The sequence below is a fragment of the Cryptomeria japonica genome, chromosome 9, assembly GCF_030272615.1.
Source record: "Cryptomeria japonica chromosome 9, Sugi_1.0, whole genome shotgun sequence".
Classification (NCBI taxonomy): Eukaryota; Viridiplantae; Streptophyta; class Pinopsida; order Cupressales; family Cupressaceae; genus Cryptomeria; species Cryptomeria japonica.
In genome coordinates, this window is record NC_081413.1 from 99,986,846 (window position 1) to 100,001,065 (window position 14,220).

Here is a 14,220-nt window from a genome sequence, read left to right on the forward strand (position 1 = left end):
TCGTCACAAACACTTTTATTTATAGTGGCTTGGAAGAGATTGAATTTAGCCTGCTACCACTTGGGTCGTTCCCTCTCACTTGGATTTATGGGCTACTTAAGAGGAAGACCCTCAAAGAAGTAAAACAAATGAACTTATTGCTCAAGACACAAAAAACACTTGTTAATTTTAAAGCACCAATTGAAGTATTTTGCTAGACTAAAGAAGACAAAACAAACAATTTCAAAATCAAATCTTTGTCAAAGGTCTTGCACCAAACTTGTTAGTAGTTGTGAAATAATACCCCTAATGCAAACACACAAGTTAGGTAATTTTTTAGAAATCTGAAATGACTTTGTGAAATAGGAGCATTTGACAATACATTTTTTGACAAATTCAAAGAATTGATTTTCCACAAGTTATTTTCCATCAAAACTAAATTCATAAAGAACAGACCACCTATAGAATTTCAAGAAATTTCTAGAAATGTAAGAAAATCTAAAAAGATTGCTAACTTTTTGTCAAAATTAATTTTTTTGTAAATCATCAAAATTTCAAACTTGATCCAGAAAATTTGAATTTTGTACTGGAAACTCTTGATACCATTCCCAACTTGCAAAAACAAATTCCTACAAAAATTCCAAGCAGTTTGAGAGATATATTCAAAACATTGCAAAAACCTAATTTTTAAAGATCTGATATTTTGTGAATTATTTTGCATCAAAATTAAATTCATAAAGAAGAAATTTCCCAAAATGTAAGAAAACCCAAAAAATTCACTAAATTTCTCCAAAAAAAATTTTTTTTTGAAAAACTTTAAAAAATCATAAAAAAATATAAATATGCTCCAAAAAATATAAATTTTGGACTGAGTACTCCTGATACTTTCGCCAACCTGAAACAAAACTTTTATGCAAAAATTTTAAGCAGTTTGTGAGATCTGATCTAATCATTGCAAAACCATAATTTTTAAAGATTTGATTTTTCACAAATTATTTTGCACCCAAATAAAAATCACAAAAAATAGACCCCTTATAGAATTCTGAGAACTTTCCATGAGTGTAAGAAAATCTAAAAAATAGCTAATTTTCTTCCAAAATTATTTTTTTATGAAAAAACATAAAATAATTTATAAAAAATTCAAATATGATCCAAAAAAAATGAATTTAAGATTAAACACTCCTGATACTGGCTCCAACCTGCAAAAAATATTTGATGCAAAAATCCCAAACTGTTTGTAACATCTAATCAAATCTCTCCAAAATCTTAATTTTGTGTCCAAAACCCTAGTTGCACAAAGTGATTCTCCAAACTGTTTTATAAAACAACAATATAGGGTTAGAAAAACCTGTAAAAAAACACAGATCTAACAAAAATCCATGTCCCACTGGGCGTGCCAAAATGTATATAGTAAAAAATGATAATAAACTATTGTAAAACCATAAAGACTCAACCACAAACAATCTAGGTCATACAATGAAATATTTACCAATACCAATAGAGATACGTAAGATCATGCAAATAAACAATAACAAAACAAGATATACCATTCACATGTCTAGTAGGGTTTCAATCTCCATTTCTTCCTATATCCATTGATCTTGTTTGATATATTTTCTCTCAGATTTTATGTGTGAACAAGAGCTCAACAAAGAATGAAAATCTGGTTGATAGCTTGGTTGCAAGAAGGCTTGATTGCATCGTTAGGGTTGATAATAAAGAAAGCATCCTCTTATATAGAAGAAACTATAGGAAATGAAGGGACAAGATTAAGAGTTGTAAAGATAAATAGTCGACCAAGATTAAAGGGTAGGTAGATGAAATAATTAAATGATAAAGGGGCTAGGTAGTGTAGGAATTAAGAGATGAATGACATGTGTCATGGGTAGAAAAGGCTAATGAATTAATTAAATGAATAAAGATCTATTTAATTAATAGATGAAGTGAGATCAATTAAATAAATAAAATATTTATTTAATTTAAGAAAAATGACAATTTAAATGAATAAAAGTATTTATTTAAATGAGAAAAAAATTAGAAGAGGATTAATGAATTAATTAATAGAAGACTTAGGATAAAATAATTAAATAAATAAAAATATTTATATAATTAGACAAGACAATGTTAGGTGTCTACACCATGTATAAATGCTCAATAACAATTAAGCACCTTGTTACAAATAATGTTTTGTAACTCACAGCATCTCTACACTTGAAATTGCCTAGACTCTTCTCTGCTCACAATCTCTATCCCCTACTCATTGGTATTTTCTATATGGTCTCTACAGTCAATCACAGGTCTCTAATCTCTACTCTATTATGTCCACTTTCTCTTCCCCAACTCTCTGCTATATTAGTTATCTACCTTGGCTCTCCACTCTCTAGTATTTGGTTTCTGCTTTCCACCTCTATCTTCTTTTCTCTCTGCTCTTAGGTCTCAGATCTTTGTTCTAAGGTTTATGTCCCCTATCCTATTTTTTTGCTTCACTTGGTGTGTATTTTCTTCTGAGTTCCTCACTCCCACTATACAACCTTCTCACTTGTGGCTTCTTGTTCCTGCATTTTACACACTCTACACATTCTTCACTACTTGCCATTTTGTAATGTAGATGTTCTAGATTTGCTTATGTGTGCCCATTTTGTGTTCTCTATTTTGCATCCGATGTTTCACTAATATTTGTCACTTCTTGGTTGTACCCTTTTTGTCTTATTTTCTCTACCTTCTCAGTCCTTTATTTTCCCGCTCTCTACTCTGTCTTTCAGCTGCTTCTTGTCTCCTCTACAAATCTGAACATTCTGCATACAATCTCTTTTGCGGTGTTAGGTCTGCATTGACATCGTGTTATACACATATGCGAGAATGTCTTCTCTGCAACCTCCTCTATTTTCCACTTCTCTGTATACTGCAATTTTGCAGAGCTTCTAATTCTACATGTCATGCCCAAACTTTTGGGCAAAACTGAAAACAACATTTTTTTTTAAAACAACATAAAATACTATATATTCTACGCTAAATGAGGGATATTCTACGTTAAATGAGGGATAAATAAGTTGTCTTAACTAAAGGTTAACTCGGGGATTAAAAGAATGGTTTCCTAAAGTTGATTTAATCAACTCAACCATTACAGCGTTAACATTTAAGGTAGACTAATTATACCCCAAAAAGGGTCGTCACAACTTAATTAATTAATATTACTAATTTAGTTAATTTCCCCTTATTAAATTCTCCAATGACTAACCAAGAGATATTAATTATCTCATATAGTATTAAATTGTTGTTGGACTATTTAAAATAATGCTATCACTTAGTTTATTGAATTTAAATATAATTAATTGATCAATAGTAATAACGTTTTTTAATTTGTCTATAAAAATTAACTAAATCAAATATAATAATAATAATCTAGCCAATGTCTAGGGGGTTGAGCTTAACTGGTTAAAACATTGGGTTCTCATGGTGGAGACCCAAGTTCAACTCCCAATAGGGACATCTAAAAACGAATTCTAAGTTGTGACTCTTGGCCTTCCATAGGATGGGGAAGATCTTGGGGTCAATCTAATCAAACACAATAATAATAATAATAATAATAATAATTCAAAGATATGTAATGGGGATGGGGCCCCCTACTATGGCCCCACTGGTTCTTAGCTCCAGTCAAAAGCTATTCAGGCTTCAGCCAATTATCTATCAAAAATAATAATAATAATAATCTAGCCAATAACCTCATATCATTGACGAAATAAATTTCCCCATCATCAAATATGAAATATTTAATATTAATCATTAAACTACCTCCTTAACATCTAAATAATCAAATATTTATTATTCAATATTTAAAATGTCTCCTTAACTTAAATTTAATCATTATACTATTGAAATTCTTTATTAATAAATTCGTCTTAATAAATTTACCCAACTATGAGTATTAAATTTTTAAATAAATAATTACTCCCAATTATAATTCCTAAAGACAATCAACTAGATAAAATAATAATTTTAAATTGAATGAAGAAATCCTCATTTCAAATTTTTAAAAGGGATTTTCCTCTCTTTTTATCTTATTTCAATAATTAATGTCTTTTATGCTAACCTTAACTAGGGTTTATTTTAATATCTTTATGACTCCCCCCTATATTATTTTATTTTATTTACCCTAACCCAAAATAGGATTAGGGTTTTACTGAGCATCACTTAACACATATCTTATTTTCTTTTCATTTTAATTCTACCCTAACCTGAATTTGGGTTAGGGTTTCATTAACACATTTTATTTTGTGTGTGAGTCCAGGTGAAAGATGACAGGGAAGGCCGAAGGCGGCCATGGCAGAAGGAGGCGGCGTTATGGAGGGAGGTTGAGGAAGGAGTGTGATGGAGTGGCGACGCCACTGTGTGTGCCTCGGCCCACACAATGGGGTCACAGCGGCACTATGTGTGTCGCCCACACCGCGCGTGCCATGACCCACACAGTGCAGACACGGCCACACTATGTGTGCCTCGGCCCACACAGTGAGGTCGCGATTTGTACTGTGTGTGCCAGCACGCACCCTCGGCCCACATAGTGAGGTCACAACCTGCACTGTGTGTGTCGACACGCACCCTCGGCCCACACAGTGAGGTCGCGGCCTGCACTATGTACCGGCACACACCTTGCCCTCCATGTACTCAAGAAAAGAAAAATAATTGTTGTTTATTTTTATTTTAATATTTTTTTTGACAATGCTTAGAATGTTTTTATCGATATGCATGATAATATATATATATATATACATGAATTTTGACAACAGACTATTTCAAGGTTAAAATATGGTATAATCCGAATACTAAGGTAATAAACATTTCTTTTTATTTCTATTTTATTCATAGTTTATTAAATATATATATTTTAACATAAATGTAGCATATGTATTATTCATTTTTTTCTTCTAAAGAATAAATACAACAGTTTAGATGTAAGGTTTAAAACATTAGGCATAAATTTTCTAAAACACACACACACACAAATATATATAAATATATATATATATATGTTTAAATCTGTTTCTTTTCAAAATATTATAGTAAGATATTTTTAAATAACAGAATAGAATAAATTTGTTTCCCATTAATACATGTAGCTAACTTTTGATTTAAATAACCATAATTAGATTTATTTACTTCCAACTATACCTGCTTTTAGAAAATGGAAAATATGACAGTAATATTTTTATTTGCAGTGGCAACTAACAATTTCAAAAGTCCTCTAAATCAATAAAAAACAAGATATAATGGATTATCAATATTAACTCTTAAGATATCTATTTATTTTTCCTTTGAGTTTGAACTCTAGATGTAAGCAAATATTTCATTTCTATTTAAAAGTGACTACTCTATTAACATTTAGCTTTGCATTTTTTTTTTCAATAGCAATAGGGAACGTAATATAATATCATTCTCAATCTTTTTCAAGTAACTATATCATTAAAGAAATAATTCCTATAATGCATCTTCTCTTTATAAGAATATATACTTCACATTAAAATACATCTTTATTACACGGTAAAACTAATGAAATAGTTACATTTAGTACGTCATAGTTTCTTTTATACAAATAGTTAAATAACAAAATCAAGCCTCTTATTTCTACTAAATGAGGGCTTGCCAAATACATGTATTTTATTTTGCAACTAAATACAAATAAACAATAGGATCATGCCATAGCTTCCCTTCCAATCTTTTTCCCAAGCAAACCTGCAACAAAGGCTTGTAGGTTGTGACCATGGAGGCTCACCTCCCAACCTAAGCTTACAAGAAGCCTCCCCCGAGCTAGGAGAACCAAGGCTAAATGGGTTACACTCAAGCATAAACACATAAGCAAGAGGAAAAACATAACACAAACACTCCCAACCCAAGAATGAACAAAGTCACTTAGTGACTTTAACTTATCATGGGGTGAAGGTGGACCAAATACCTAGAGGAGAAATCTACAAGTAGGAGAACAAAATGTCATTTCAAAGCTACCAAGTAGAATAACCACAAGTTCCAAACTTGTCCCAACAAATCCTTATGTCCCCCAAGGCATACAAGCCAACAAACTCCCTTCATAACCTCTATTCCATAAACAAAACACTATGCAGCAAGGGTACCATAATCCCTTGTGTATCACTCTCTTCCAAAGAGAGTCTCTACACTCTTAGGCTGTCAAACAACCTTTCACCCCAAGGCCACTCTACCCTCCCAAGGGTGAGTATGACCTTGAAACACCCAAAACAATAACATAAATACATGCAATAAAATTCACAAGGAAGAACTCAACATCCTCCTAAGCTTACTAAGAAAACAACAATGGAAAACAACAAACAATCTTTTCAATTTTACTAAACAACATACATGAGGAAGTATTCAACCAACCTTAAAACTACAAATGGGTGAATAAAAGTTTGTAGGAGAACTGCCCAAATCCACTATCTTGTCCTTCACATGACTTAGCCAAAACTTTCCAATCCAGAAACCAATTTCTCAAGAATCTATGTCTCCAAAAATGGAGAGTGGGTGATCAAACTTCTCCCTCCCAAACCATTCTCTAAGAAGACACTCTTCACTCTTTTCAATTCTCTTGGGAAGGGTGAGGGATATTCATAGGTTGGTCTTCCCAACACCTTACAAGCTCTCTAGGCAAAACACCTCAAAAAGGTAAAAGAGAATGGGGAAGAGCAATAACACTCATGAAGAAGGTTGTCTAACCTAGGTAGGATCCTCAAAAGTTGAAATTCGTTCATCTTGGAAAACTTAACTTTTGGGGGGGACTAAAACAGTCCCTAGGGAGTGGACACATGGCTAAAATTGGCCTTCATCCATAGGTACATCATATGGCCCATTAAAAATGCCCCTAACTCGACCTTAGGAGTTAGTTTAACCCTCTAGAAACTCACCCAAGTTTACCTATGGGTCAACCCTGAGTTCACCTTTCTAATGACTCCCTATCCAAGACTTTCTTGGGACCATACTAGGATATTTGAAAAAAATGCATTGGTAAAACAAATTCCTTCCAAGGGACATGTCATTACCAACTCACTTTACAACACGTGTCAAGTGACACCACAAAATTATACATCACTTAAATACACATGGCAATGTTCCTTTTTTGGAATTAATAAATTAAACAATTTTCAAATTAAACACACATCCAAGCATAAACATTTACAAATGAGGTGTTGTCTCTCCAAATAGACAACCCTTGGTTTCACAAACGCGCATAGGTTTAGGCTTGATTCTCCAAATAGTTTTCATGGTCACATGGATCAGTTTTTCTGCACATCTCACTTTGTACATTAGTAATTCCAAAAATCACATATAATATCATCATATGAAAATAATACAATTCAAACATTTGCATACAATTTCAATTATAATAATCAAGTTTCCAATTATCTAATAAAATCCACATGAAATAATCCACTTAATAGCATCATCATAATCATCATGAAATTTAATCATTTATAAAGCATGCATCCATAATTTCTAGCATCAAAATAAAGCTCTGCAAATCAAAATAAATGGCATAATCATATCAATGTTATCCAATTACTGGATCATATAGAATCTATGTCCATAATGCATCAAAATATAGTATCAATAATATGTCCAACATGAAAATAACTGAAATTCTATGACGGCTCGGGGTAGGGCCTCACACCCTCCCCCTCTAGGCATGAACTTCCTCCTAGAGTTCATCAAAAAGATGGGGGTACTGAGATCTCATCTGTGCTGCGTCTTTCCATGGTTTCGTAACCTCGTCATAACAATCCCACTGGACCCTAACCTGGTCCAACTCTCGACCTCAAAGAGACAGTGTTCGGCGAGCCAAAATGTAGATGGACTCCAAAGCTAGCTACCTGTCTGACTCCACCTGCAAGGTATCCCAATCCAGAATATGAGACTGATCATAAATGTACTTACTCAGAACTAATACATGAAACACATCGTGGATGCGTGGCAGGCTAGGTGGCAAAGCTAGACGATATGCAACTGGTCCTATCCTCTCAAGGATCTCAAATGGTCCGACAAAGCGAGGTGCGAGCTTAGAACCCTTTCCATAATGGATTGGACTCTTATGCGGCCACTCTCAAGAAAACTTTGTCCCCAACCATGAAGCTACAATCTATCCTCTTCACAACCGCATATTTCCTGCGCCTCTCTAAGGCATTGTCTAATCAAATCCACCTGTTGCTCCATATCACGAACTATCTTAGGACCAATAGCTACTCTATCCTCAATGCGATCCTAACTCAAAGGTGTCCTGTGAGGTCTAAGGTGTCCTGTGAGGTCTTCCGTACAAATCTTGAAAAGGTGGCATCCCCAAAGAAGTGTGAAGCCCATTATTATAGGAAAACTCTATCAAAGGAAGGTACTTTTCCCATCTGGTATGATGATCCATGATGTACATATAGAGCATGTCTTCTAACACCTAGTTTACCCTCTCTATTTGTCCATCTGTTTCCGGATGATAGGCTATATTGAAGTTGAGTCTGGTACCCATTGTTGCATGTAACGCTTCCAAAAGGAAGAAGTAAAGAGAGAATCTCTGTTTGAAATAATCTTGCATGGAACTCCATGAAGTCTAACAATATCCCGCAAGAATATCTATGCCACTGCTGATGTTGTGAAGGTAGTCCAAACTGGTGAGAAGTGGACCACTTTGGTCAACTTGTCAACTGTCACCATGATGGCATTATGACGACGCGATGACATAGGAAGACCAATGACAAAGTCCATCGATATAGTATCCCACTTCCCACTCTGATATCACATGAGATTGGAGAAACCCACCTGGATGGCGGTGCTCCTCCTTGACTCTCTAGAACTCAAGGCATCAGGCTACTAGTATAGCAATGAATTGTCGCATACCTGATCAATGATATAACTGTCTCAAATCTGCATGCATCTTCTTAACTCCGGGATGCATTGCATAAGGAGCTCTATGAGCCTCCAACACAATGAATTAACACAATCCTCTGGAAGAAGGTACATAGATGCGCCCTCTATGGCATAGTAGTCCATCGGACTCTAATGAATATTCTGCATACTTCCCTTCCAGGGTCTCCTGAGATCGCACTACTTGATATACCTCTAAATACCACTCATCCTCTAGCAGCTGCTATAATATATATGACGTCTCAAATCTATGTCCATAGACATGGAGCATATCTCATGGCGTCTCCTACTCAAGGCATTTGCAACTACGTTTTCTTTCCCCTTGATGTAGTGGACATCAAAATCATACTCACATAAAAACTCCATCCATCTTCTCTGACGAGCATTAAGATTGGGCTGAGTGAATATGTATTGCAAGCTCTGATGATCTAAATGAGTCTCAAAATGATGACCCAAAAGAAAATGTCTCCACCTCACAAGTGCGTGCACCACTGCTGCAAGCTCAAGGTCATGCATAGGGTAGTTAAGCTCGCGAGTCTTAAATTTCCTAGACTCATACGCTATAACTCGACCCTCCTACATAAGAACTGCTCATAATCCATCCAAGGAAGCATATGTGCATACCATGAAATCAATCGAGGGGTCTGTCACAATAAGAATAAGTGCACTAGTGAGTGCCCTTTTGAGATCCTAAAAGGCCCTCTCACACCTTTCTATCCACTCGAATTCATTTCCCTTTCACTGAAGGGATGTAATAGGATGTGCAACCCTACCCCTAGAGAACCCCTCAACGAATCGTCTGTAGTACCTTGCTAGACCCATGAAACTCCTGACTTCTGTCACACTAGTTGACAGTAGCCAATCCATAATAGCTCTGATCTTCGATGGGTCAACTGAAATCTCATCTTTGGATATAACATGTCCTAAATATCTGACCTCTGATCTAAAGAATGCAAACTTCGACAGACTATCATACAACTGATTGTCTCTCAAACACTGCAATACCCGCCTCAAGTGCTCCTCGTGCTCCTTCTCATTCTGAGAATATATCAATATGTCGTCGAGGAATACAATCACAAATCGGTCAAGGAAAATGTGGAATACCCCATTCATGAGACTCATGAATACAACTGGAGCATTTGTGAGACCAAATGGAACCACAGTGAACTCATAGTGGCCATACCTGGTACGAAAAGCGGTCTTGTGGATATCACTCTCTACAATCCTCAACTGATGGTACCCTGACTTCAGATCTATCTTAGAAAATACTTTGGCACCTTGAAGTTGATCAAATAATTCGTCGATCCTAGATAAGGGATATCGGTTCTTGATGGTCACTTTGTTCAACTATCTGTAATCCATACATAACAGAATGGATCCGGCCTCCTCTTTTACGAAGATGACTGGTGCGCCCCAAAGGGAGACGCTAGGATGAATGTGACCCTTCTCTAAGAGTTCCTCAAGCTGGATTTGAGCTCATTAAGCTCATTAGTGGTCATCCTATATGGTTCAATTGAGCTTCCAAGCCTAATTCACAAGAGAATAAGTTGAGTGTATAAGAACGGTCGGCATATAAGCAACAGTCGACACATCTTGCTTCAAACTATTCATAAAAGTAGGTAGGATTTCTCAAGGCTAGGGTTTATACACTTAACCCAACCTCTTCTTTTCTAGGTTGTTGATTCCTAGGGACTACTCGAACTCGGAATTGGTCAAATAATAACTGATTGTAAATTGTAAACAAATTGACGTAAACTGTAGACAAATTGATGTTTCTAGACGTGAAAGTGTAGACAAATTGATGTTTCTAGACGTGACAAATTATTTCTAGAAGCTAGGCTATTTTTTAAGTTTTATTTTCACATAAAATAAAATATCAATTAGACAAATTGATGTTTCTAGACGTGACAAATTATTTCTATTTCTATTTTTATTTTTCTAGATATAACTTTTAAACTTTTTTATATGTTCTCTAGTCCCTTTTTCCATTCCAAATATGATCGATACAAGGTGCCCTCTCATTTCCTTGTCTAATTCATTTTTAAAAGGGGGAGGATTAAAACTGAACTCATTTATATATTTGTTGATAGAAGAGAAAACTGAATCCAACATTTATACCACATTATGGACGTAACATGCAATTTCCCTACTCCGATATTTTCGCCGAAGACCACGCTTTGACCAAGTCAATGTGTGTAGTCACAAAACGCTTTCACATATCGAGTTCGGAATGCCCGGCCTCCACCTTAAATATCCATCCCATGAAAAAGATTAAATTAACGACAACACTCAACGGAAAAAAAAGTACTTTTTTTTGTTGCGAAGATTGCATAACATTCTCTTTTAAACTAAGCATTCAGCATGACTAAACAAAAGAACAAAATAGACATCTATAAATATCTAAAAAGAAATTTTAAATTTAACTAAACCAAAACAAATAAATTTACCAATCTAATGAACAGTAAAATATTAAAATCCTCACTTTACTTTATTGATTTCTTTCACGGGAAGGAACCATCAACTATACTTTTTTAACACAAAGGACAATACTTTAATAAAGATCTAGATATTTTATTAACATAAGGACAAGATACAAGTACAAACAGGATCAAATCTCAAAAGCGCCATACATTTTATTAGACTGCAAATTCCCCCCAAAACAGTTATCAATACTTTTATATACCAGTGAAATGAAAATGGCAGGCTAAAACATACACCAAAGCCACCTTATAACCTTTAAATCACTACACCACAATTGCAAATATTACAATATAGACCCCACAATTCTAACCGTCCACTATATCCCTCCACCCATCAATCAATTGAGGGCATAGATCCTATAATTCAGTGCGGTTGCAAACAGAACCCAAGCAAGATAAGGCTTGAAAAGATCAGCAGCCACATGATTCACAGGCTTGAATGCATCCATACAAACATAAACTGCAACATCAAGAACAGCAATATCCAGAAGTGCAAGCCCTGGTTTTTTTAGACCAAAGAAAATGGCAGGCCAGAGAAGATTTATAAACAACTGGACACCATAGATCAACAAAGGACGACCCTGTTTCTCAAATCCCCCCTCAACCCAGACCAACCATGAGGCCAAGCCCATGGCAGAATAGAGCACAGTCCATGCCAAACCAAAGAGCCAACCAGGAGGATTCCACCATGGCTTTTTCAGTCCCTTGTAGTAACTTGAATTTGGGCTGAAAAAAACTGCATCTAAGATACCCAGTACCAGTGGAATTGCAACTGCTATGATCAGAGTTTTTGCCCCTTGTCTGGGTGCAGCTTTCTTTTCAATCCCCTGAAATTCTTCCTCCTCTTGTGTCTCTCCCTTCCTCCTGTGCGTTACTCCTTCCATTTTCAATACTACAAAACTCGGAAAAACTATGTAATAGTTTGGGTTCTTCTTAGTCTTATATATACAAACTTTTGCATCTGTAGAAAGATCTGGGAAACAAAAATGAGCTGGAGAAAAATCTGTTCCAGATGATTGCCACGTATGTGAGAAGTGGATGTCGGTGTCAGTTTTTTTAACAATATCTGTCCTTTCGAAACAGAAACGTTATCTTGTGGAAATGTGTGGATGATCATGAGGATATCTGGACTTCTCGTGATATTTTGAATAACTGATGTCCACGTGGCGTTTGTTGTGTTTACAGCTCACATTCTTTGCGCACCGCCTTTCCGTTTTGCGCGTTAATTATGATTGTAGCGACTTTTAAATCTACCCATTTGTCTTCACTATTGAATGATACGTTTCTTTACGGACGGTGTACATGCACTCCAAGCTGTGTGGAAGCCACGTGGAGTAATCTACCCCTTACATTCCCAGTGAGCACTTTTTACTGCTATATAAAATTTGAGTGTCGCTTCAAAGGTGGAATGGAAAGGTGTAATGGAACAATTTTTAATCAATTTTTCACATGAAGATTTATATACCTCTAGAAGGATTGACGTTATATATTATGAAATATAAATATGTTAATCGTAGTCATGACGTAACACAAAAAAATATTCAATAAATTTAATTATAATTGTATAGTATTTTATTATTAGATTATTAAGTTTAATAATGTTAATATTAATATATTTAATATAAAATTTTATTAATATATTATTGGTAAAATATTTTATTATTATATATTTAATAATAATTATGTTAACATTAGTAGTATTTGTTGTAACAATTTAACAATTAATTTCATAGGTCCGCTTTTTTTTTTGTCGCTATGCAAGTTTCAAAATTCAAACACCTGTCGTTCATGGTGGATTCTGCTGGTGGGGATCGTCCCCCACCGCCTACGGGCCCTGCTTTGGACTCTGCGATGCTAACAATGTTTGTCACTTCCCCTCCTAGTACCACGATGGATTCTCCTTCCAGTCCGACTATGATTCATCTTGACAGTTCTAATTTGGAGAGTTCACTGGTCACGCCCGTGGTTTCTGTTCCTAAATCCAATGTGTCGGTTGTTCATGATAAGCAAACTATCACTGCACCTCTTACTGATATCACAAATCTCAAAGGTTGGAAAAACGTGTTGGTCGGAAACATTGAGACTGTGGACCCCATCATCGTCCCCGTCTACTCGCAAATTGAGGAGGGAACGCCTTTAGAGCTCCCTGACAATGTTCTTGACTGTATTTTGCACAACATGGCTAACACTCTGGTGGGAAAATTCTTCTCCTTGCGCCCCACGGTGGAGATGCTTAGAAAATGGGTTAAGGACAAATGGAAACTGAAAGGGAGTGTCTCTGTTAGCGCCATGCCTAGAGCTCTCTTCCTCTTTAAATTCTTTGTTGAGGAGGATGTCACTCTTATCCTTTTTGGCTGCTGGTCCTATGGTCGAAACAATATTTCTCTTTGTCGATGGAAGGTTGGTTTTGACCCAGCGACTTATTTACATAAAACTGCTATGGTTTGGGTTCGGCTCCTGGGCCTCCCGCTTGAGTACTAGGATGAGTCCATCTTGAATTGGATTGGGAATACCTTTGGTCATTTTGTTGGTGTCGATGAGATTACCAAAACCAAATCACCCCTGGTCTATGCACGTTTCTGTGTTCAAGCTACTATGAGCATGAATCTCCCCAACTTTATAACCCTCAAATCCAGGCTAGGAAGCTGGACTCAGGCCCTTGTTTATGAGAATGTCATCCTATTCTGCCAAAAATGCTGAAAATTTGGGCATATTATTTCTCAATGCAACGCTTCGGCTCCATTGCCTCTTAAGCTTAAGGGCCCGACTCTGGATGAATGCCCTATGCCAAATGTTCCTCCCAAGCATAATGGCCCGATAGTGGGGCATGTTTTGGCTCCTACTTTTGGCC

General features: G+C 35.8%; 1 protein-coding gene across 1 annotated transcript; it reads right to left on the reverse strand.

Moving 5' to 3' along the window:
* Nucleotides 1-11,497: 11,497 nt before the first annotated feature.
* Nucleotides 11,498-12,291, reverse strand: LOC131072982 (uncharacterized). Its single transcript, XM_058009305.2, has one exon. It carries the CDS (start codon nucleotides 12,251-12,253, stop codon nucleotides 11,708-11,710), a length of 546 nt encoding a protein of 181 aa, XP_057865288.2. The 5' UTR covers nucleotides 12,254-12,291; the 3' UTR covers nucleotides 11,498-11,707.
* Between the last annotated feature and the right edge of the window lie 1,929 nt (nucleotides 12,292-14,220).

Coding starts and splice junctions, on each gene's coding strand:
- LOC131072982 (XM_058009305.2), bottom strand. CDS start 12,253: ATGGAAGGAGTAACGCACAGGAGGAAGGGAGAGACACAAGAGGAGGAA.